At 47.7% G+C, this 25,746-nt stretch overlaps 1 protein-coding gene and 1 pseudogene across 2 annotated transcripts; one reads left to right on the top strand and one right to left on the bottom strand.

Moving 5' to 3' along the window:
* The first annotated feature begins 10,039 nt into the window (after positions 1 to 10,039).
* LOC109761428 (aspartic proteinase 36) lies at positions 10,040 to 15,871 on the top strand. Of its 2 annotated transcripts, XM_073510767.1 has the most exons (11): positions 10,040 to 10,397; positions 11,950 to 12,049; positions 12,261 to 12,390; positions 12,508 to 12,767; positions 13,702 to 13,929; positions 14,260 to 14,422; positions 14,533 to 14,606; positions 14,697 to 14,793; positions 14,911 to 14,971; positions 15,376 to 15,447; positions 15,536 to 15,871. In XM_073510767.1, exons 1-11 carry the CDS (start codon positions 10,055 to 10,057, stop codon positions 15,700 to 15,702), a joined length of 1,695 nt encoding a protein of 564 aa, XP_073366868.1. In that variant the 5' UTR covers positions 10,040 to 10,054; the 3' UTR covers positions 15,703 to 15,871. The 2 variants fall into 2 exon arrangements, with proteins under 2 accessions (XP_073366868.1, XP_020175833.1); XM_020320244.4 differs by lacking the exon at positions 11,950 to 12,049 and having other exon boundaries at positions 10,054 to 10,726.
* A 1,433-nt stretch (positions 15,872 to 17,304) lies between these two features.
* LOC109761436 (putative pentatricopeptide repeat-containing protein At5g13230, mitochondrial) lies at positions 17,305 to 25,206 on the bottom strand (annotated as a pseudogene).
* Between the last annotated feature and the right edge of the window lie 540 nt (positions 25,207 to 25,746).

The following is a 25,746-nucleotide window of genomic DNA, read 5'->3' on the forward strand; positions in this document are numbered from 1 at the left end:
TATGCGCCTAGGGTTGGGAACCCTAGGGTGGGGGGACTTTCCCCTTGCCTTGGGGGGCAAGGCACCCCTTTCCACCCCTTGGCCGCCGCCCCCCCCCCCCAACCCTAGATGGGTTTTGGCCGCCCCCCCCTCCCAAGGGGGCCTATATAAAGGGGGGGGAGGGAGGGCAGCAACCTACAGCCTTGGGCGCCTCCCTCCTCCCCTGCAACACCTCTCTCTCTCTCGCAGAAGCTTGGCGAAGCCCTGCCAGAGACCCGCTACATCCACCACCACGCCGTCGTGCTGCTGGATCTCCATCAACCTCTCCTTCCCCCTTGCTGGATCAAGAAGGAGGAGACGTCGCTGCACCGTACGTGTGTTGAACGCGGAGGTGCCGTCCGTTCGGCACTCGGTCATCGGTGATTTGGATCACGGCGAGTACGACTCCGTCATCCACGTTCATTGGAACGCTTCCGCTCGCGATCTACAAGGGTATGTAGATGCACTCCTTTCCCCTCGTTGCTAGTAGAATCCATAGATGCATCTTGGTGAGCGTAGGAAAATTTTAAATTATGCTACGATTCCCAACAGTGGCATCATGAGCCAGGTCTATGCGTAGTTACTATGCACGAGTAGAACACAAAGCAGTTGTGGGCGTTGAGTTTGCCAATTCTTCTTGCCGCTACTAGTCGTTTCTTGTTTCGGCGGCATTGTAGGATGAAGAGGCCCGGACCGACCTTACACATACGCTTACGTGAGACAGGTTCCACCGACTGACATGCACTAGATGCATAAGGTGGCTAGCGGGTGTCTGTCTCTCCTACTTTAGTCGGAACGGATTCGATGAAAAGGGTCCTTATGAAGGGTAAATAGAAATTGGCAAATCACGTTGTGGTCATACGTAGGTAAGAATACGTTCTTGCTAGAAACCTACAAACCACGTAAAAAAACTTGCAACAACAATTAGAGGACGTCTAACTTGTTTTTGCAGCAAGTGCTATGTGATGTGATATGGCCAGAAGATGTGATGAATGATATATGTGATGTATGAGATTGATCATATTCTTGTAATAGGAATCACGACTTGCATGTCGATGAGTATGACAACCGGCAGGAGCCATAGGAGTTGTCTTTATTATTTTGCATGACCTGCGTGTCATTGAATAACGCCATGTAAATTACTTTACTTTGTTGCTAAACGCGTTAGCCATAGAAGTAGAAGTAATCGTTGGCGTGACGACTTCATGAAGACACAATGATGGAGATCATGATGATGGAGATCATGGTGTCATTCCGATGACGAAGATGATCATGGTGCCCCGAAGATGGAGATCAAAGGAGCATGATGATATTGGCCATATCATGTCACTATTTGATTGCATGTGATGTTTATCATGTTTTTGCATCTTATTTGCTTAGAACGACGGTAGTAAGTAAGATGATTCCTTATAATAATTTCAAGAAAGTGTTCACCCTAACTGTGCACCGTTGCGAAGGTTCGTTGTTTCGAAGCACCACGTGATGATCGGGTGTGATAGATTCTAACGTTCGAATACAACGGGTGTTGACGAGCCTAGCATGTACAGACATGGCCTCGGAACACACGCAATACACTTAGGTTGACTTGACGAGCCTAGCATGTACAGACATGGCCTCGGAACACGGAGGACCGAAAGGTCGAGCATGAGTCGTATAGAAGATACGATCAACATGGAGATGTTCACCGATCTTGACTAGTCCGTCTCACGTGATGATCGGACACGGCCTAGTTAAACTCGGATCATGTTTCACTTAGATGACTAGAGGGATGTCTATCTGAGTGGGAGTTCATAATCAGATGAACTTCATTATCATGAACATAGTCAAAAAGGTATTTGCAAATTATGTCATAGCTTGCACTTTAGTTCTACTGGTTAAGATATGTTCCTAGAGAAAATTTAGTTGAAAGTTGGTAGTAGCAATTATGCGGACTGGGTCCGTAAACTGAGGATTGTCCTCATTGCTGCACAGAAGGCTTATGTCCTTAATGCACCGCTCGGTGTGCTGAACCTCAGCGTCGTCTGTAGATGTTATGAAACATCTGACATACACGTTTTGATGACTACGTGATAGTTCAGTGCGGTTTAGAATTGTGGCACCAAAGACGTTTTGAAACGTCGCAGAACATGTGAGATGTTCCGAAGACTGAAATTGGGATTTTAGACTAGTGCCCACGTCAAGAGGTATGAGACCTCTGACAAGTTTCTTAAGCCTGCAAACTAAGGGAGAAAAGCTCAATCGTTGAGCATGTGCTCAGATTGTCTGAGTGCCACAATCGCTTGAATCGAGTGGGAGTTAATCTCCCAGATGAGATAGTGATAGTTCTCCATAGTCACTGCCACCAAGCTAGTAGAGCTTCGTGATGAACTATAACATATCAAGGATAGTTATGATGATCCTTGAGCTATTCGCGATGTTTGACACCGCGAGAGTAGAAATCAAGAAGGAGCATCAATTGTTGATGGTTAGTAAAACCACTAGTTTAAGAAGGGCAAGGGCAAAAGGGATACTTCATGAAACAGCAAGTCGTTTGCTGCTCTAGTGAAGAATCCCAAGGTTGAACCCAAACCCGAGACTAAGTGCTTCTGTAATGAGAGGAACGGTCACTGAAGCAGTACTACCCTAGATACTTGGTAGATGAGAAGGCAGGCAAGGTCGACAGAAGTATATTGGATATACGTTATATGAATGTGTACTTTACTAGTACTCCTAACAGCACCAGGGTATTAGATACCGGTTCGGTTGCTAAGTGTTAGTAACTCGAAATAAAAGCCACGGAATAAACGGAGACTAGCTAAAGGTGAGATGACGATATGTGTTAGAGGTGTTTCCAAGGTTGATGTGATCAAGCATCGCATGCTCCCTCTACCATCGAGATTTGGTGTTTGCGTTAAGCATGATTGGATTATGTTTATCGCAGTACGGTTATTCATTTAAGGAGAATAATGGTTACTCTGTTTATTTGAATAATACCTTCAATGGTCTTGCACCTGAAATGAATCTCGATCGCCATGATACACATGTTCGTGCCAAATAGATATAAGATAGTAATGATAGTACCACATACTTGTGGCACTGCCACATGAGTCATATTGGTATAGAACGCATGAAGAAGCTCCATATAGATGGATCTTTGGACACACTCGTTTTGAAAAGATTGAGACATGCGAACCATGTCTATTGGTATATATGCATGAAGAAACTCCATGCAGATGGATCGTTTGGACTCACTTGATTATGAATCACTTGAGACATGCAAATCATACCACATGGGCAAGATGACTGAAAGTCCTCGTTTTCAGTAAGATGGAACAAGAGAGCAACTTATTGGAAGTAATACATTTTGATGTACGCAGTCCAATGAGTGCTGAGGCATGCAGTGGATATCGTTATGTTCTTACTTCACAGATGATTTGAGTAGATGCTGAGTGTATTTACTTGATGAAACACTAGTCTGAATTATTGAAAGGTTCAAGTAATTTCAGAGTGAAGTTGAAGATCGTCGTGACAAGAGGATAAAATGTCTTTGATATGATCATAGAGACGAGTATCTGAGATACGAGTTTGGCACACAATTGAGACATTGTGGAAAGTGTTTCACAATTAATACCGCCTGGAACACCATAGTGTGATGGTGTGTCCGAACATCATAACTGCACCCTATTGGATATGGTGCATACCATGATGTTTCTTATCGAATTACCACTATCGTTTATGGGTTAGGCATTAGAGACAACCGCATTCACTTTAAAAGGGGCACCACGCAATTCCGTTGAGACGACACCGTTTAGAGAAACCTAAGTTGTCGTTTCTTAAAAGTTTGGGGCTGCGATGCTTATGTGAAAAAGTTTCAGGCTGATAAGCTCGAACCCAAAGCGGATAAATGCATCTTCATACCCAAAATCAGTTGGGTATACCTCCTATTTCAGATCTGGAAGCAAAAGTAATTGCTTCTAGAAACGAGTCCTTTCTCGAGGAAAAGTTTCTCTCGAAAGAATTGAGTGGGAGGATGGTGGAGACTTGATAAGGTTATTGAACCGTCGCTTCAACTAGTGTGTAGCAGGGCACAGGAAGTTGTTCCTATGGCACCTACACCAATTGAAGTGGAAGCTTATGATAGTGATCATGAAACTTCGGAACAAGTCACTACCAAACCTCGTAGGACGACGAGGATGCGCACTACTTCAGAGTAATGCGTGATCCTGTCTTGGAAGTCATGTTGCTAGACAACAATGAACCTACGAGCTATGGAGAAGCGATGGTGGGCCCATATTCCGACGAATGGCTCGAGGCCATGAAATCCGAGATAGAATCCATGTATCAGAACAAAGCATGGACTTTGGTGAACTTGCCCGATGATCGGCAAGCCATTGAGATAAATGGATCTTTAAGAAGAAGACGGACATGGACGGTAATGTTACCGTCTATGAAGCTCGACTTGTGGCAAAGAGTATTTTCACAGGTTCAAGGAGTTGACTACGGTGAGTTTTTCTCATCCGTAGCGATGCTTAGGTCCGTTTGAATCATGTTAGCATTAGCTGCATTTATGAAATCTGGCAGATGGATGTCAAAACAAGTTTCCTTACCAGTTTTCGTAAGGAAAGGTTGTATGTGATACAATCAGAAAGGTTTTTTCGAACCTAAGGATGCTAAAAGGTATGCTAGCTCCAGCGATCCTTCCATGGATTAGAGCAAGCATCTCGGAGTCAGAATATACGCTTTGATGGAGTGATCAAAGTTTTTGGGTTTATACAAATTTTGTTAGAAACTTGTATTTACAATAAAGTGAGTGGGAGCGCTACAACATTTCTGATAAGTATATGTGAATGACATATTGTTGATCCGAAATGATGTAAAATTTCTGGAAAGCATAAAGGGTTGTTTGAAAGGAGTTTTTCAAAGGAAGACCTGGATAAAACTGCTTACATATTGGGCATCAAGATCTATAGAGATAGATCAAGACGCCTGATGATACTTTCAAAAGACAGCACACCTTGACATGATTTTGAAAGAGTTCAAAATAGATCAGCAAAGAAGGAGTTCTTGGCTGTGCTACAAGGTGTGAGTATTGAGTAAGACTCAAGACCTGACCACAGCAGAAGATAGAGAAAGGACGAAGGTCGTCCCCTATGCTTTAGACGTAGGCTCTATAGTATGCTATGCTGTGTACCGCACATGTAGTGTGCCTTGCCATGAGTTGGTCAAGAGGGTACAATAGTGATCCGGGAAAGGATCTCATGACAGCGGTCGAACTTATCCTTAGTACCTAGTGGATTAAGGAATTTTCTCGATTATGGAGGTGGAAAGGAGTTCGTCGTAAAGGGTTACGTCGATGCGAACTTTGACACAAATCCGGATGACTCTGAGTAGTAAACCGGATTCGTATAGTAGAGCAATTATTTGAGATGGCTCCAAATAGCGCGTGGTAGCATCCACAAGATGACATAGATATTCGTAAAGCACACGGTTCTGAAAGGTTCAGACCCGTTGACTAATATCCTCTCTCACAAGCATAACATGACCAAACCAGAACACGTTGAGTGATAATCACATAGTGATGTGAACTAGATTGTTGACTCTAGTAAACTCTTTAGATGTTGGTCACATGGTGATGTGACCAGTGAGTGTTAATCACATGGTGATGTGAACTAGATTATTGACTCTAGTGCAAGTGGGAGACTGTTGGAAATATTCCCTAGAGGCAATAATAAATTGGTTATTATTATATTTCCTTATTCATGATAATCGTTTATTATCCATGCTAGAATTGTATTGGTAGGGAACTCAAATACATGTGTGGATACATAGACAACACCATGTCCCTAGTAAGCCTCTAGTTGACTAGCTCGTTGATCAATAGATGGTTACGGTTTCCTGACCATGGACATTGGATGTCGTTGATAACGGGATCACATCATTAGGAGAATGATGTGATGGACAAGACCCAATCCTAAGCATAGCATAAAAGATCGTGTAGTTTCGTTTGCTAGAGCTTTTCCAATGTCAAGTATCTTTTCCTTAGACCATGAGATCGTGCAACTCCCGGATACCGTAGGAGTGCTTTGGGTGTGCCAAACGTCACAACGTAACTGGGTGAATATAAAGGTGCACTACGGGTATCTCCGAAAGTGTCTGTTGGGTTGGCACGGATCGAGACTGGGATTTGTCACTCCGTGTGACGGAGAGGTATCTCTGGGCCCACTCGGTAATGCATCATCATAATGAGCTCAATGTGACTAAGGCGTTAGTCACGGGATCATGCATTGCGGTACGAGTAAAGAGACTTGCCGGTAACGAGATTGAACAAGGTATTGGGATACCGACGATCGAATCTCGGGCAAGTAACATACCGTTTGACAAAGGGAATTGTATACCGGATTGATTGAATCCTCGACACCGTGGTTCATCCGATGAGATCATCGTGGAACATGTGGGAGCCAACATGGGTATCCAGATCCCGCTGTTGGTTATTGACCGGAGAGGCGTCTCGGTCATGTCTGCATGTCTCCCGAACCCGTAGGGTCTACACACTTAAGGTTCGGTGACGCTAGGGTTGTAGAGATATATGTATGCGGAAACCCGAAAGTTGTTCGGAGTCCCGGATGAGATCCCGGACGTCACGAGAGGTTCCGGAATGGTCCGGAGGTGAAGAATTATATATAGGAAGTCAAGTTTCGGCCACCGGGAAAGTTTCGGGGGTTACCGGTATTGTACCGGGACCACCGGAAGGGTCCCGGGGGTCCACCGGGTGGGGCCACCTGTCCCGGAGGGCCCCATGGGCTGAAAGTGGAAGGGAACCAGCCCCTAGTGGGCTGGGCGCCCCCCCCATGGGCCTCCCCCCCCATGGGCCTCCCCCCATGCGCCTAGGGTTGGGAACCCTAGGGTGGGGGGACTTTCCCCTTGCCTTGGGGGGCAAGGCACCCCTTTCCACCCCTTGGCCGCCGCCCCCCCAACCCTAGATGGGTTTTGGCCGCCCCCCCCCCTCCCAAGGGGGCCTATATAAAGGGGGGGAGGGAGGGCAGCAACCTACAGCCTTGGGCGCCTCCCTCCTCCCCTGCAACACCTCTCTCTCTCGCAGAAGCTTGACGAAGCCCTGCCAGAGACCCGCTACATCCACCACCACGCCGTCGTGCTGCTGGATCTCCATCAACCTCTCCTTCCCCCTTGCTGGATCAAGAAGGAGGAGACGTCGCTGCACCGTACGTGTGTTGAACGCGGAGGTGCCGTCCGTTCGGCACTCGGTCATCGGTGATTTGGATCACGGCGAGTACGACTCCGTCATCCACGTTCATTGGAACGCTTCCGCTCGCGATCTACAAGGGTATGTAGATGCACTCCTTTCCCCTCGTTGCTAGTAGACTCCATAGATGCATCTTGGTGAGCGTAGGAAAATTTTAAATTATGCTACGATTCCCAACAGTTGCGTCATGACGTCTCCCAGGCTACGGTGGTATAATGTGATAACGTATCCGCCGTCTACCTCTCGCCAACCCCGTTCATCATCGCTGGACGAAGCACATCGAGCTTGATATTCATTTTTGTGTGCGAACATGTGGCCCTTGGACGTATTCAGGTTCTACATGTTCCGACAGCACAACAGTTCGCAGATGTGATGACTAAAGTATTGCCTATTCCCGTTTTTGAGGAGTTCAAGTCCAGTCTCTGCGTCTCTGGCGACGCTTCGACTGCCGGAGGGGGGGGGGTGTTGAATATATGGTTTGCACATGTATTTTGTATTATTGGCCCACCTCTTATTCTTTGTATAGTTGAGGTTGAGGCCCACCTTGTACATGATATATACGTGCACTTGCACCCGATCAATATATCGAGAGTTGCATTGCCAAACCCTAGCCTTCTACAGTAGAATTCTAAAAACACGCGAAGATAGAAAAAATATAGGATTAAAATGACATGCTCATCTTAATCCTACATGATTTTGGTTTGTTTGGTTGTATCGTAGAAAAAATTAAGGATTCTTTTAAAAAAGAGTGGATGCTATAAATCTATGAAAAGTTAGTATAAATAAATCCTTGCAAAAAATTGATTCAATCATATGAATCAAACAGCCAACATAGGAAATATTTCTAAGGATTCGAATCCTCTGAAATTCCTATGAAAAAGAATGGTTTTAGTGGTGTCATGTTTTTTATGTGCTTCGGAGTGTCTTACGAAGCTTCGTTCGAAGTAGTGCAGGCGGTTAACATGACACTGAGCGCTAGTAACAGTTCCTGAAGCATAATGTTTCATTTTTCAAGTTCATTTCTAAGCAATTTTTTTGCTCGTAAAAAAGCAACTAAGCATGTCTGTGTTGGATTATAGATGGGCTTAGGCCCGTATAAGACAATAATGCATGGTTAATCTCTAAGGCCCATTTTAGTGCATGACAAATGGTGGAAAGTTTAGTACCATACTGCTGGTGGAGTGAGAGTGAGACCCCTTTATAAGGGATGCTCTACCACATACTATTGGGAGCTTGGGAAGAGGAGTTGTACGCGTGCGCTCCTCCTCCTCCTCCTCCTCCGCCGCTCGCCTCGGCACGACGCGCATGCGGCGCCGCTGGTTGCGGGTTGCGGGAATGAGTCGAGCCGAAGCTTATTTTGGCCGGTCAGGAATGGTTAATCCACTTACTCCCTCTTGCACAACCCTGTCGTTTGAGATCCTTCTCCACCCGCCTCTGCTTCCCCTACATCGACTCCATGGGTGACGATGAAGCCGCCAAGAAGAAGGCTGCTATCGTCGCCGCGTTGACCTAGCCAAGTGGAGGATATGACTCGTTCAGTCCCTATTTGCTCGTTCATGTGTTGGCCGTATATATGTTGTTCATAGATGTTTTGATTTTATATATTGTATGTGCTCACATGCTTAGATATCAATATGAGATGCATACCTTATTTGCCATGTTTACTGTTTACTGTTTACTCGTGGATTAGATTAGTTAAAAATGTGCTTATGTTTCCAGCAGTCTGTAGATTATGATGTAATTGCTAGGTTTTAGCGCGAATACATGCCAACTTTGAGTTTCTTTTTTCAATTTGTACTTAAATTGCACTAGAAGCTTCAAAATACGGTGATGACGGGCAATATTAAGGTTATGGTATATATCCAAGCAAGAGAAATAAACATTATGTCCTGCAGGCCGGATGATTTTGTTCATGGAACTTTAGATGTACACTTGTCGTGTCTTTTATCACGTATGCTCATGACTTGAAAAAACCCTGTATGTCTTTTTTTTAGAATTTACGAATCTCCCAAAACCTATGTGGACGGTTTTATTTTTACTTTTAAACTTATATTTACATAGGGCTGCGCTGTTTGGCACACGGTGTGAAGAAAAGCCACACTACAACGGTACAGCCCCACCCTCCTTCTATTTTGCCGTCATGTAAATCGCATCTTACGCCAAAGGTCAAAAAGAATATAAGAAAACATATAATCCTAAGTGACCACATCCATTTTGATTTGTTTCCTCTATCTAACTTGACGTATAATTCTGTTCGAAAAAAAAGAGATGACGTATAATTAATTAAAAGATGTTGAAACCGGTGCAAGTTCCGTGGATTCAAGTGAACAACATTGTGCCTTGCATTAAGAAATCTGCACGAACTCCAAGTGGCCCTCTATAGTCATCTTAGCAGCACTTACCACTGTCAATTATTAAGCACGCCTATGATGGTCGGTACGATCGCTCTTGTTCAAAAGGATGACGCATCTGACAACCAATATCGATGTACTCAAATGCCTACCAAAGCAAAATTATTACAAAATACCTCGTGTGTTACAAAACCGAAGACATCGCAATCTGGTCCAACATTATGCACACCAATAATTCGTAGGATATTTCAACATGCCACCATCATCAGTCTGATCATCATGTCTACAGAAAGGAACACATAGCGACTATATTGTAATTAATTAATTAATCAATTGTAATCTAGTATATCAGATAGATTTATGTGAATCACCATGTAGCAGCAGCAGCAGCCCATGTTTGAATGAAGAGACCAAACAAAACCAAGCAAACCCATGGCTTTGGTCAATGGCAGAGAAAGGAAAGGCAAGGGAGCGGCCAAAGAGGAGAGGAGACGGGAAAAGGAGGCGACGGCGGCCGAAGAGGAAAGGAGGCCGCCCGCCCCTCCCTCCTATTAAAGCGGCGCAACAGAAGAGAGAGAAGAGAGAGAGGGGCACACGCCGAGAGTCCACACGTAATCCCATCCCTCCGTTCCCGCTTTTACCCCCTGTACTTGCCGCATTTCACAGGCCAGGACGGACTGCTGGACCAGGGGAGTCCCACGGGCTACGGCGCCGAATTATTGCCCGTTTCGAGGCCTCCACCGCCAAAAGGGCCGTGCAGAGCTGCTACGCCCACACGCGCAGCCGCCGTGCCAACGCGTGCGCTCCGCTCCCCCTTCGCCTCGCCGCGTCGGGGCAGGGGGTGAGGCGTGGGGCTCTCTTGAGCGATGAGGCCGCCGGAAGTGGCGCTCGCCGCGGCCTTGGTGGCGCTCGCGGCGGTGTTCGGTGGGGCGGCGGCGGCGTTCCCGGCGGCGCTGACGCTGGAGCGCGCGCTGCCGCACAGGGGGGTGCCGGCGGAGCACCTGAGGGAGCGGGACAGGGCAAGGCACAAAGGGAGGGGGCTGCTCGGGGGCGGGCCCGCGGTCGCCGGCGTCGTCGACTTCCCCGTCGAAGGCTCCGCCAACCCCTACATGGTCGGGTGGGTGAGCCGCTTCGCTTTTTCTTCCTTTTTGTTTTCCTCTCCTGCTTTGGTTTGGTTTCGTCTGGCTTGGTTCGGTTCGGGTGGGTTGGCTGGTCATGTGTGCGATCGATGGAGGCGTTGGGAATTCCAACATGTTCTGGTTCTGGGCGTTGAGCTGAAATTGTCTCCTTGCTTGGTGGATTGAACGATTGTGGCAAATGAAATTTCTTTTGGGTAATTGATGACAGTTACATTCCTTCTGTTTACTCAGCTCTAGTCGTAACCATTGAAATAATTGATACGTAGTTTGATGGCCGTACTCAGTAAGTTTGTTTGCGGGTGGATATTGCGTGCATTCTGCAAACTTTATACTACTAGTTAATTTTGCCAAACTTCCGGCGATGTTTGCTCAGGAACACATGCGGTCTGGCAGCTGAATTGTTGCTTGCAATAAACCAGGCTTGTTTTTCTTTTTCTTTCTTATTAGGTTCGTTTGATTCATCGTTTTATTTTGAAAATATCACCAAGTCTTTGACTCTTCGTGCACTTCATTGTTCTACCTGTTTCATTGCGGGGGTCCAATTCTGATGCGTTTGCCTGTACCAATCACCACAATAATTCATTGCCTGCAAGTTGAGAGAAAAACAGCTCATTTTCCTATGCTTTGCTTCTCTTGGATCCTACGTCTCCACACATTTCTCTGCCCATCACAGTTTCTTTAATTTTCTTAGGTTGCTTTTGCTTCAAGGTCAATTCCTTCCGTTGAAGATGCAGTTTTGGATTTCTCCCTCTCTCATGTACCTTATGTTTGCACATTAATCTTGTTAGTCCATAAGGTGTAGCCGTGCAGAGATACACATTTCGTTACACGGTTTAGAGCCAGTACATGCAGAGGCTTTACTACCACCAAGCGATAGATAATGGATGGATTGGCACCCGTTTTTACTTGCCATGTGCCAGTCTTAAATGAAACAATTCTGTTTTCGCCACAATGCTATAGGATTTATGTTTTAGTTGCATAGACCCTTGTCACATATCAGTTGTGATTGATAATACTCCCTTTAGACTGTTGAATATCATGCGTTTAATCCATCACCCTTACGTAGCAATATTCTGTTTTTGGATGCAGAAGTCAGTTACGCACTCTGTTTCCTTTGGCCGATTCTCAAGTAGGTTAGGATGCAAAAGTCAGTTAGGCACTCTGTTTCTTTTGGCCGATTCTCAAATTGGTTCGGATGCAGAAGTCAGTTACGCACTCTGTTTCTTTTGGCCGATTCTCAAATTGGTTCGGATGCAGAAGTCAGTTACGCACTATGTTTCTTTTGGCCGATTCTCAAATTGGTTAGGATGCAAAAGTCAGTTTGTTGCTCAATTTACTGCTGTTTTCTGATTAACTAACCTTCTTTTAGGCATTATCATCTCATCAATTCATTCATTTTTCATTCTGCAACTGGGCATGCTGTTAGTTGGTAGTACAAGGGCTTCATGTTAACCTATAGCGTAATAGGCACACTCTTTTGTAAGTATTGTATGCTAAAGTTCTATTTTACAGGCTCTATTTTACACGTGTAAAATTGGGAAACCCTGCAAAGGAATACTTTGTCCAAATTGACACCGGCAGTGATATCTTGTGGGTTGCTTGCAGCCCTTGCACAGGTTGCCCGACATCTAGTGGGCTCAATGTGAGTCAATCATTATCCAATGTCTTATTTTTTTGGAATAGTTTTCTCCCTTGAGATGGGATTACTTGTTATCTAAGCTCCTTCTGATGGATTACTGCCTTTTGGTTTGCTTTTCAGATCCAATTGGAATTCTTCAACCCTGATTCTTCATCAACATCATCCAGGATACCATGCTCAGATGATAGGTGTACAGCTGCCCTCCAGACAGGGGAAGCACTCTGCCAACCCTCGGACTCCCCAAGCAGTCCATGCGGTTACACTTTCACGTATGGTGATGGAAGTGGCACGTCAGGATACTATGTGTCCGACACTATGTATTTCGACACTGTCATGGGGAATGAGCAGACTGCCAATTCTTCTGCGTCCGTCGTTTTCGGGTACAATTCCCTAGACTCCTATACCTTTTGAATCCCTTATTAGATAATGAAAACTTAGCATTTACAATTGATGATCATTTACTTAAGATACGTCATGACATTAGAAACATGGCTAGAGTCATGCAACAACTGTGCTAGGTAAAAGCGTTGACATGATGTGGGTTCTTGTCTCCTTGATAATGCGAACCATTTGCATGTTGCTGCTTTGTGGCACAGGTGTGGATAAAATTTGTTCACTTTGTTGATCTGGTTAGCGAAGGGCAGGCCTCGCGCAGTGGTGAAGTACTCTCCACTTGTGCCAAGAGGTCCTGGGTTCGATGCGGCCTCTCTGCATTGCACTGTGCAGGGGTAAGGCTTGCCTCGTATAATCCTTCCCCAGACCCCACCTGGTGTGGGAGCTTCTAGCACTGGGTCTGTCCTTTTCCTTGATCTGGTTAGCACGGTTGATGGATCTAATGACAACAAAATGCATGTCCTGCAACTAGCAGGATTCTAGTACCTACTGCAAGAATAGTTCTTTTCGTTGCTCTGATATCCAGAGAACAGTTATTATTAGGAATAAAAGTCAATTTCCATTATGGTCACCATGAACAAATGTTAAAATGGTTATACTTGTCTTCTTTCTCATTCTCTGGCCAAAATATGTTGGCATATGACTAGTACCTGGACATCCTTTAATGTCGACTGATTAAAAGGCTATCCTCTAACATGTATCTAAACACTCCAAAGTCTCAGCCTCAGAATGGTTTTTCACTTTTTCTTAGTGATATGAGTCTGCATTTTTGTGCTGATCTTAGTTTGATTAAACCATGCGTTGCTATAAAGTAACTGTTTATGGTTTCCATTTTGTGCAGTCTTCACCTTGATACTGAAACTTGTTGCCTAACAGGGTCAATAATATTTTCGTTGTTGTAACTATCTTTTTTTTTAATAGATGTAGCAACTCACAGTCAGGTGACCTGATGAAGACAGATAGGGCAGTTGATGGAATTTTTGGGTTTGGACAGCATGAGCTGTCTGTCATTTCACAACTGTACTCTCTTGGTGTATCCCCTAAAACATTCTCCCATTGCCTGAAAGGTTCAGATAATGGTGGTGGTATTCTTGTCCTTGGTGAAATCGTTGAACCAGGATTAGTATTTACTCCACTTGTTCCATCACAGTAAGTTCCTTTTCCTGAAATTATCGAGTGTGTAACTTCGGAATTCTGCATGTTCTCTTTTGTTTCAGTAGTCACCCGTGTTGTTGTAACTGGTAGGTATGGGTGGAAAGCAACAGCTTCCATCATTCTTTTCTAGTTTTTATTTTCTTCTGAAAGTACTTATTAGGTGGATTTGTTTGGACATATTTAATTTTCCAACACTAAGTATGCCCCTATGAGAGGCTAACTATATAGCTAGATTTTTTTTCTTGTGAATTATAACATTTCTAGTGGCAATAAACTATGAAACATTTTGATTCTAAGCTGTTTTTGTATTTAAATGAAATGTAGGCCTCATTATAACTTGTATCTGGAAAGCATTGCTGTTAGTGGTCAAAAGCTGCCCATTGATTCTTCCTTGTTTGCAACATCAAATACACAAGGAACAATTGTGGATTCAGGAACGACATTAGTATACCTTGTCGATGGTGCCTATGATCCATTTATTAGCGCGGTAAACTCCAAATGACACATTCCATCATTTATTTTATGGAGCAACAAATATGTGAATAGTTTGCATTACTTAAATATACCATCATTAGTTCTATTGATCGATGCCTGCAGATAGCTGCCGCAGTCTCTCCATCTGCACGCTCTGTTGTCAGCAAGGGGACACAATGTTTTGTTACGAGCGGCAGGTTTTCCTCTTTCTCTTTCTAAGGAAATTAGCAGCGCATGTCTTTCAGAATGTTGAATTACTCACAAATGTTCTTTTGCTTCTCTATTAGTGTTGATTCGTCATTTCCTACGGCAACACTGTATTTTAAAGGTGGTGTTGCAATGACAGTGAAGCCAGAGAACTATCTTCTGCAGCAGGCTACCAGTGTATGCGAACAAGCCTTTTGATGCCATCATTGCTAAACTTCTTTGCAATTGTGTGTCTACATAACTGTTTATGGGTGCACTTGCCTTGGATGAAATAATAACATATTATGCTTGTAGGATAATAATGTATTGTGGTGCATTGGCTGGCAAAGGAGCCAGGGAATCACTATACTTGGAGGTTAGTCATGTTGCCTGTATTAGCCATTATAAGTTCCGCATATGGCTGTTATACTTTAAGGCAGCAATTCTGTTATGGATATCTGAATTAAGTTAAGTTGTTGACAGAAATTTCAATAGTAGCACCAGATATGAACATAACTATGCCAGATAGATCTATCCAGGCTTTAGGAAAATGATGTGCCTTGTGACTTCATGCCGTTTGGTTTAACCCCTAATATTGAACCAACATGAAAACTGACTATTTACCTCATGCAAACATTGAACGACTTGTAATCCCTAAGTACTAGCTTCACAGCAGCTATTAACCGAGTATAGTCAGTGTGAATGGCCCCAAGAATGATGCAATGCCCATCTCCCACTCCTGGTGTTTTCTTGCTAACTATTTGGCCCCCTTTGTTGCAGATCTTGTTTTGAAGGAAAAGATATTCGTGTATGACTTGGGAAACATGCGCATGGGCTGGGCGGACTACGACTGTAAGCTCAAACCCCTCCTCACCAGTTTTTCTAGTTCACGCCCATGCTGATTGGCGTTGCTAACAATGCCTTCCTTTGCTTTTGTCAGGTTCGTTGTCGGTCAACGTCACCTCCTCATCGGGGAAGAACCAGTACGTGAACACGGGGCAGTTCGACGTGAACGGGTCACCGCGACACTATAGCGGCCTGGTGCCTACCGGTGTCGCCGTCGCCCTTGTGCATATGCTCATTTTTGGCGCCATATTTAGTAGATAGCACACTGGCTGACTGACCTGACACTGATTTCACCACACCCATTCTTTACTTGGCGAACGGGGTCGATGCCTGCGCCCCTTCCTTCCCATGGCACGAGCATTCTTGCTGTACATAAATTACAGGGAAAAAGAGAAGGAAGAAAAAAAGTTAAAAAATGATTTATCGTTCATGGTAGTGGCGTGCTCATAACGTGTTTCGACCTGATCACTTGAGAGGCGTTGTTCTATTTATTCATGTACCTGAATCGTGCTGCCGCTGCCTCCAAATCTGAAGGAAAACAGGGGAGGATATTTGTCACGGTTGCCACGGCTACCCCACCTGTCACAGCGGCCCCACTGGACAGCGAGGGCAACGGAGTCACGACCAGTCCAGGATTGACGGGGTCAAGGCGCTCTGAAGAGGAATCACGAGTGGGTCCGCATAGTCAGGGTGCGTCGCGTGCGTGAGGCATGCGTGCCGCGAGTATTACTAGGACCGGTGCATGTGAGCAAATTTGACAAATTTGACCTATAGACGAAATCAAATCAAATGAACTGTCCGTGAAACTATTTCACGCGGCTGACCCGTGGCGCCTAGCTCTCAGGCGCTGCACTAGTGCAACGCCTAGGAGCTAGGCGCTACACTGTATAGTGTGACGCCTAGCTCTCAGGCGCTGCACACCGACTTAGTAATTTTCGGATCACACGGGTGCGACGCTGGCCGTGTAGCGCCTATCTGTAAGGCGTTGCACAGTGTAGTGTGGCGCCTTCGTGTCGGGCGTCACACAAAAAGGTCAGCCGCGTGAAATAGTTTCACGGACAGTTCATTTTGTGATTTGATTTCGTCTATAGGTCAAATTTGTCAAATTTGCCGCATGTGAGTGGGTTATCGAGAATTATTGTATCGACACTTAACTAGAGAAGTTGTTCTTCTCCACCGGTGCTCACAGTCTGGAGCAGAGCAGAAGGGGTCATGTTGAGATTTAAAACGATTAAGGCCCTGTTTGGAGTCACTCCAGCTCCTAAAATACGAGGAGCTGCAGAGCATCCGTTTTTCAGCTCCGTGCTTTTTAACTCCAGCTCCGGAAGTGGAGTGGTGGAGTGGCGGGTCTTCGAACAGGGCCTAAGTTACACTTTTGTCAGCTTCGGTACCCACTTAAGTTCAACTCTCTTAAAACTGGTAACAACAATCACTAATTCACTGAGTTGCTGGTGTTCCACTTCCAGCAAAGACATAATCCCCATGTTGCAGCGGTGGATGTTGAGGAACTCCAGTTGCTTGCATATACTGAAAATTTTGGGGAAATCTGATTCACCTAACCTCAAATTCTCTAGCGCGAGGCGTGAAAAACCACCAAATGTGTTTGGACACGAATCAAAGAAAGACACGAACTGCCTCCCATAAGTGAGCAGGTCATTGTTGGTACATTTTATACGCACCTTTGTCAAGATTGTAAACTCAACCTTTTGTGTTACTATGGTGTTGGCAACAATATGGCCAATGAAAATAGACTCATCTCCCAAGTAGAATCCAACGCGCAACAGGTGAATGGTATGTAGACTTTCAGCCCTTCTTTTAAGTAAGCTCCTGGTTGCTTCAAGCACAGATCATCTGTTATGACAATTTTTGAGAGCATAGCACGGATCTTTTTTTTTTGAACCAGGCTGACCCCCTTTCCATTACATAGAACGGAAATACAATCTGTCCAGGAAACATCCAGGAGAGAAGAAAGAGAGGTAGCGAGTTCAACGCACTGCCAGGAAACACACCACATTCGCCCGCCATCGAAACGAGTGCTATGGGGCGAAAACCTGACAGCACCAAAATAACTAGCTCTATTACATGCCCAGATCAGAGCGGCACAAACACCATAGCACGGATCTGCTTCCAACGTCTGGAGAGGACGCTGGTTCTTGCGGCATCAGAGACATCAAGTCGCTGGAGGATGTTGAGCAAAACTTCATCAGGCAACTTGCTGAGCCAATCATCTTGGTTGTCCTCCTACATTTGACATGGAAACAAATCAGAGTTGAATTCTTATTAAGCCTCAGCACAGGTGCAATTTGGTTATTTTCCACAAACATAGATACAAGCTGCATACTTTTTCCACAGAAAGACACGATTTTGTTATTTTTCCACAAACAAAGATACAAGTTGCATACTTTTTCCAAACAAGAAGGTCAGCTCGCTTCTGCTCAAACAGAACAAACATTCTGGGCTCAGGTCCCTGTCCCTTCGGATGTGCGGATGGTGAAACGGTGCCTCCTCACCTGACGCTACACCACTCAAGGACCATTGGAAATCCTTCGCCTTCTTGGGATTCAGTCCAATGGAATTTCTGATCCAGCTGATGTATTTGTCAATGGTAAACCTCAGATTGTGCGGCGAAAAAAAAACTTGGGAGCTAGTCATAATTGGCATATGCTGGGCAATTTCGTTGGCTCGGAATAAGATGGTGATTGAAGCAATGGCAATGGCTTGCATCTGCTTCTCTCCGTCTTTTCTGGGTTTGAAGTTTGTCAAGAACTCAGTAACTCCATCCGACGAGCAGGTTTTGGCTCCGCTCCTTTTGATGAAATCTAGGTAAGGGGCCTCTCACCCTCTCCTCCCCACTTCTCTTTTAATTTTGATAACGAGTGCTGACTTTTAATTGTTCCTTGTTGTAAGAGAAGGAATCCTTCTTTGCAGGTGATGTTGTAAGAGGATCTAGCGAAGGAAAAAAGAAGGATGAGGAGGACGAACTCACCGCCATGTTGAGTGAGGGAGGACCTACCAATGGCTGAGAAGGATGGTTTGGCCCCCGATCCGGCAGCCGGCCGCCGGCCGCCGGAGAGGTTTTGCGATGTCTCCTCCGAAATCTGGATACTGCCGGGGAGGTCACCTGGGCAGCGGCTAGGATCCTGGCTCCAGTGGCAAGAGTGACGATTGAGTCCCTGTCCACTTCACGGGAGCATGTTTCCAGGAAGAGTATGAACCAGCGCTAGCAAACTTCCATATCTGAATCGAGTACCGTTGTTGTGCGGCATCTGATGCGAATTGACCACGGGAAGAAATAAATGAACGAAGAGGCCGGCATCGAATTCGGTGGAGGAGAAACTAGCTGGGCCGTCTACTGAATTACCGAAAAAGGCTTTCGCCCCGCTTTATACATAAAGCACCAACCATCAACAACTCGATACAAACTCACACCACCCCAACTCACGCACACGTCCAAGGCGGATACAACAGCGCTGAGCGCAGCAACACTACCCCTGCCACTACAAGAGCTAACGGGGTCCTCAACCGTGAACACGCCAACGCGAAGAGACGAAGCTGCATATGACAACCCGTGAGCTCCAAAACGGTGCCTTCAGGAAGGGCACGACACCAGAGTGCCGCCACCAGTCGAACCGAGGATCAGGGATTCCCTTGGAGCAACACGACGGGCAATGAGGACCGCGACTACACCTTCAAGAAGGGAACGAACATCGCCGCTGCCGGCCTGCCCGAAGGCAGGTCAGATTTTCACCCTAGCCAACACTCATTGCCCTCGACATAGGTACGGACGCCGCACCACCGCCACCAATATTCACACCCCAGCCACCACGCCGCCCACACGGCCATGGCCACCAGGCAGCACCTGAGCATGAGCTCCGCCCACGAGCCCTGCGCTCGCACCCCCAGAGCCGCCGCCCTGGCATCCAAGACCATCCCACCCCCATCCACATCAAGCACTGACGCTAAGGCCGAAAAAGCAGGCCCTTTTGGTAAGACCAGGGCCCCGCCGGCCGGAGCAGGTCAAGGGGAGGCCACAGGCAGATGCCGGCCACACCGCAGCCGCCGCGCCATTTGTCGAACCGGGGCCAGGTCACCGTCGCCACCCCTAGCAACAAGAAGACCCGAAGGCACCCCTGCCAATCCCTTGGAGCGCCCCTCCACCCGTCAGACGCGTCGCCAACCACAAGTCGAACACCCCATGAACCAGGAGGAGGGGGCCGAACCACCGCCACTGCTCCGCCACCCCGACCATCCGAGAGGGCACCGGTCAGGACAGCCGCCAGCGACCCGCGGCGCCGCAAGGCCAGATCTGGACAAGCCGCCATGGCCGCCATCCCCAACCTCGGCCCGCACCACCACCCGCCACCAGCAGCCTGCACCGGCCGCAGTAGCCAGCACCGCTCACGCCGGTGACGCAGGTGCAGCCGCCCGCCAGATCCACGCAGGGCCAGGATGCCGCCTCAGCCACTGCCCAACTGCCCCGCTCGAGGTAGCCAGCCGCACCAACGGAGCCACCATGCTGCCGCCTGTCGACAGCACCGGGTGGAGCACCGCCGCGCCACCGCGACGCCCAGGCCCATCGAGGACGGCCCGCACCGACCCCCACGCGCGTAGGGGCGAGAAGCCCCGCCGCCGCCTGCACTGGCCGGGCTTCGCCTGGTCGCGCCCTGTGGCGGCGGCAGGGGAGGAGAGGATGCGGGAGGGGGAAGAAGTCCAGCGGCTAGGGTTTCCTCCCCGACGCCTGCGGGGGTGTCGCGGGAGGGGAGGGGGGAGAGCTCTCGCATGTGTTATACCATATGCACCTACATTCCTGAACTTTAACTTAGGACAGTACATTCCCAATCTTAGTGATAATATTTTTATCTAAAAGTAAGTATCTCTGAAACATCAAATATGCAGCGTTTATGTATGTTTCATCGATCCTAATTCAGTGAGCTTCAATATTCGCACCTGGTCAACTTTTCAAAACTTCAGCACTAACCAGGAAAACAAATTGAAGGTGCCCTTCTATTGTCTGTTGTGATGTACAATGGTGTTCAGTTCGCTGATCCATTTCAGGATACCCAAGAAAATCATCGATAAAGGCAGTATCCACAGTTTGCCAACTAAATCCTTGTCATCCGGAGAAAGATGAAATGTTCTAATCTCTTTTGCTATCTGGTAGAAACTAGGGTTCTACCGGGTCTAGGCCGGAGGTTGTAGGGGAAGGAGGGTGCTGGACGTGGACGAACCCGCGGACGCCGGCGGCTGGGCGCCATCGTGCGCGAGGGAGGAGGCTGGCGCGAGGGCAGGAGGCGGCTAGGGTTAGGTCTCCCGGCTCCCTAAGGAAGCCGAGCAAATATGATTGCTTCTTGCTTGATTAGATTGACACATCTCCTCTCCTTATATAGAGAGGTTTACTTGACTCCTAAGCAAACGATCCTAATAACGATAAGATAATTGGGCTAAGCCCCTAATAACAATAAGATAACTTGGGCCACAACCCACTGGACTAAGCCCCTAATATCCCGGTCATAACACTTCTCCCCGCCTGCACAAACAGCTCGTCCTCGAGCTGTAAGGTGGGGAAGCGCTTGCTGAACTCCTCGAGGTGATCAACCAGCATCAAACACCTTCACGACAGCTGGGGCGGCCAGATCGGCGGCGACGCGTCCTCCTCAATGTAGTCTGCAGCCTCCAGGAAGAAGAGTCGCGGGCAGACGTGGCCGGGCGTGTAGGGCTCGGCGCAGTTGAAGCACAATCCTTGGCGGTGACGCTCGAGTAGCTCAGCCGAGGTGAGCCGGCGGAACGGGCGCGCCGCGATCGCGGCGAGGGGTGCCGCGGAAGCCTGAGCAGGCCGACCCTGAGTCGGAACATCCGGCCAAGGTAGCGGCCCAGCGGCCCGGGACGGTGATGCCTGCTGGATGGCCACCGCGCGGCGCTCGAACGCGCGGGCGTAGTACATGGCCGTCTGGAGATCCTGGGGTCCCCGAAGCTCCACGTCCACGCGGATGTTATCTGGAAGTCCACCAACGAAAAGGTCGGCCCGCTGCTGCGCCGTCACGCCCGACACGTGGCATGCCAGGGCCTGGAAACGGTCGGCGAAGTCCTGAACCATGGAAACTAAGGTTCTACCGGGTCTAGGCCGGAGGTTGTAGGGGAAGGAGGGTGCTGGACGTGGACGAACCCGCGGACGCCGGCGGCTGGGCGCCGTCGTGCGCGAGGGAGGAGGCTGGCGCAAGGGCAGGAGGCGGCTAGGGTTAGGTCTCCCGGCTCCCTAAGTTAGCCGAGCAAATATGATTGCTTCTTGCTTGATTAGATTGATACATCTCCTCTCCTTATATAGAGAGGTTTACTTGACTCCTAAGCAAACGATCCTAATAACGATAAGATAATTGGGCTAAGCCCCTAATAACGATAAGATAACTTGGGCCACAACCCACTGGGCTAAGCCCCTAATATCCCGGTCATAACACTATCATAGCCAAAACAACCCCTTCGCTTTAATCTTCACTGATCATGACAAGGCAATTTCATGATCAGAGGGTTTCACCAGAAACCTCACAAAACCTGAAGTTCTCTATATCCTTCAATTGATGTTTTCTGTATCCTTCAATGTAACATTCTGGAGAGGGCTATCAGGTTTAATCAGGGATAAGGCCCACCATTTGGCTTGTGCCGGTGCTCTGCGGTTGCGTGTTCTAATCCCAGTTGATTGGGATGTGCACTAATCTTTCTCTCTCTCTCCTTTTCTAGTGTGTGTTGTATCTTGCCCTCCTGGGTTGTACTATCCTTTCTACCTTTTCAATACATCGAGACGCAAGCCTTTTGCATTTTCTCTAAAGAAAAACATTCTGGAGAGGGTACATATACATCACAATGAGATACGTCCATGAAAAAACCATTGGATCTATTGCATGTTTACCTTTGCTCAGTCCAGATCAAGCAAGCATATTTCTTTTTGCAAATTATCCTGCTGATTGATGCCAACCTAGCACATTAAGGTAGAATTGATGAATACAAATGTTATTGAGAGATCAATACAGAATTTAGTTCACAAAGTGTACCTGGTACATGATTCACCTGAACAAAGAGTGCTCTTTTACGTCCAGAAAATCATCAACATAATCATTTCAACCAGCAATCCAGTATTACTAAAGGTGATGCAAATCAATGAGCAGCTCCCCTCAATACATGGATGGACAATGGAACATCACCAATAGTCACCACATGAGCATGTTCCCTTGTCAAAATGATGAAAGCGATTGATGTCTCTCACAATAATTTCTTGTTTGACTATTTTGGATATCACCTTAAAAATGGCATGGCAATCCAAGCAGGAGCGCAAATTCTTCATTATATGAATTGGATGTCCAGGCGGTGTCATCACAAGCCCATATGCTAAAGCCAATCTCTCACTATGCACCCACAGCATGCGAGCCTTTTGTTCCTCATCTACGTCATGCAACACTACGTTAGTATCAGGAACATAACCTGCCCTATGGGTTTTCAGGTTTAGCCATTCTAGCATAGCATGTATCACTCGCATATCTGGATGGTCTTCCAACCCTACTGAAAAGGCATGAACTTCACCCTTCATCTCAACCCAACTAAGACCAGTCTCCTTCCTTACACCTATATTCCTCATTGATTTCCTCAAAAGAGCAACTTCATCCAAATTTCCAGCTGCAGAATACATGTTTGATAGCAAGACATAAGTTGTCTCGTCTTGTGGTTCAATCTCAAGCACCTTCTCTGCAGAAAATCTCCCCAGATCCACATTTGTATGCACTATACAGGAGCTAAGCAATGCACGCCAAACCATAGCAGATGGTGCTGAAGGGATATCTCCAATAAAGTTCAGAGCATCATGCAGACGGCCAGCACGTCCTAGAAGCCTAACAATGCAAGTGTAATGCTCCATGGATGGTTTGATGCCATGATCAAGCTTCATAGAATTAAACAGAGAGAGTCCTTGCTCACTAAACCCGTGCTGCCATAGACAGACAGGAGAGCAACAAAAGTGATATCATTAGCTTGAATACCATTTTTGTTCATCCTGTCAAAAAGTTCTCGGGCATGTGCAGCATGTCCATGAACAACATATCCTGAGATTATGGCATTCCATGAAATTAAATCATGTTCTTTCTGAGTTTCAAATATCTTGCAAGCATCCCTGATGCATCCACACTTTGCATATGAGTCAATAAGTGAATTGCTTACAATGGTGTCACTGTTGAATGTGGATTTCTCAACCAAACAGTGAACCTGGCCAACGTGATTGATGGATGCTGTGCTTGCGCAAGCCCGGAGCACGCTTGAGTATGTAACTTGAGTTGAAGGTGCTGGAGCAGCACGCATTCCACGGAATACAGTCAAAGCATCTTCTCCAAAACCAGACTGGCTGTAACCAACAATAATTGTGTTCCAGCTCACCTCGTTGGCATCCCGCAATGATAAGAAGATCTTGAGTGAGCTTTCCATGTCGCTGCACCTGGCATAGAGATCCATTAGTGCATTTCCAACAAATAACTCAGACTCATGACCAATCTTTATAGCATTGCTATGAATTTGCTCGCCTAGGTCCAAGAGGGGCATATTAGCACAAGCTTGCAGAACACTTGATAGACTATATTCATTAGGCACCAGAGAAGACCACATCATTTTGATGAACAGCTCGAAGGCCTGCTCGTTCTGATTGCTCTGTGCGTACATGGATATCATAAAACTCCAAAGTATCACATCATCATGGGGAACCATCTCGAAAGCCAAGCGGGCATCCTCAATACCCCCACACTTGGCATACATATCAAGCAGCGCACCACAAACGCGAGGCTCAGCATCATAAAGCGTTTTACTGAACAGGCATGGATACCTTTGCCTAGCGCCACCGACGACAAGCACACGGCAGCCCTGAGCACACTGGTCAGTGCAAAGGGGTTGATCTTAGAAACCGCTACCCTCATCTCCCGGAAAACCTGAAGCGCGTCCTCCGGGCGGTTATTCTCAGAATAGCAAGAAACCATAGCAGTCCAAGCAACGACATCCTTACCCACGATCCGATCAAACAGGCGCCTTGCATCACCGACAGCCCCGCACATGGAGTAGGCGTCGATCAGCGCAGACCAGACAAAGGCGTTCCGGTCATGGCCCAGCTTGCACGCGCAAGTGTGCACGGCCCAGGCGAGCCCCAGAGCGTCCATGGCAACAACCAGCTTCAGCACCGAGGTGAGCACGAACTGGTTCACCTCGTGCCCCTCCCGCCGCAGCCTCCGGAACAGCGCCGTCGCCTGCTCAAACTTCCCCCGCAGCGCGTGGGCCTGGAGGTGCGTGACGAAAGACACCATGTTCCGCTCCGGCATCCCGTCGAACACCCTGCGCGCACCGGCGAAGGGCCCGAGCTTGGCGTACAGGTTGATCAGGACGTTGGCGCAGAAGAGGTCGAGGCCGCCGCCCCGCACGACGTGGCCGTGCACGGCGCGGCCGCCGCGGGCGTCGCCGCGCGCGACGCAGCCCTGCAGCAGCCTGGCGCACGCGTGCGCGTCGACCCCGGGCCCGCGCCCGGGTTCGGGGAGGGCGAGCGAGGTGAGCTCGTCGTCGAGCCACTGCAGCGCCGCGTTGGCCGCGAGGTCGCCGCGGGGCGGATGCGTGTGGTGAGAGACGGCCGGGAGGAGGCGGCGGCTCGCACGCCGGATCATCGGCCGTGGCAGGACTGGCGGGCGGCAGCGGCAGCGCACCGACTAGTAGATTTTTTGGTCTCAGTTATTACAGTCCAAATGCCCGGTTGGGCCCCCGTCTACCGAATTAGGGTCGCGGAAGAGGATGCAGCCCACGCGAGGTTGGTGCTGGAGAGCGGCCAGGCAACAGTCCCGCTGATGTATTAGTCCCACCTCGGCTATCTCAGCGAGTTCGACCCAGCTTATAAGAGCAACTCTAGCAAACCCCATGTCCTGCCCTGACCTGTAAAATAACCATCAAAATATGGGTTAGGGTAAAAAAACCAGCCTGATCAACCTGCATCCCGGCCCCTAAAAAGTTTTAGAGGGCGCCGCCACCGCTGCGGTGCCCTGCATATAAGCGGAAGCGGTTGGTGGGAGGACATTTCATCCCACGTTTTCTTCTACCAACCACCTCTTCTCTCCCCCCTCGTGCTCGGCGGCTGCATGTGCAACTAGAGGGGAAGCATTTTTTTGGGATTTTGCGCGCATGTCCTTTTTCTTCTCACACATATGGCCCTGGTATCTTACTTCCACGCCCTCGCTCCTTTGTGAACGCTTACATATGGATCCTTACTTCTATTTGTAGCCCCCTGATTTGTTTACAACGCAG

The sequence above is a fragment of the Aegilops tauschii genome, chromosome 3, assembly GCF_002575655.3.
Source record: "Aegilops tauschii subsp. strangulata cultivar AL8/78 chromosome 3, Aet v6.0, whole genome shotgun sequence".
Taxonomy (NCBI): domain Eukaryota; kingdom Viridiplantae; phylum Streptophyta; class Magnoliopsida; order Poales; family Poaceae; genus Aegilops; species Aegilops tauschii.

Bases quoted from the DNA above. Each gene is read 5' to 3' on its own strand.
- LOC109761428 (XM_073510767.1), top strand. From the start codon at position 10,055: ATGGCAGAGAAAGGAAAGGCAAGGGAGCGGCCAAAGAGGAGAGGAGAC. The intron at 12,050-12,260 runs GTTAGGATGCAA...TCTATTTTACAG, and splicing joins TTTGGCCGATTCTCAAATTG to GCTCTATTTTACACGTGTAA. The intron at 14,607-14,696 runs GTTTTCCTCTTT...CTTCTCTATTAG, and splicing joins TGTTTTGTTACGAGCGGCAG to TGTTGATTCGTCATTTCCTA.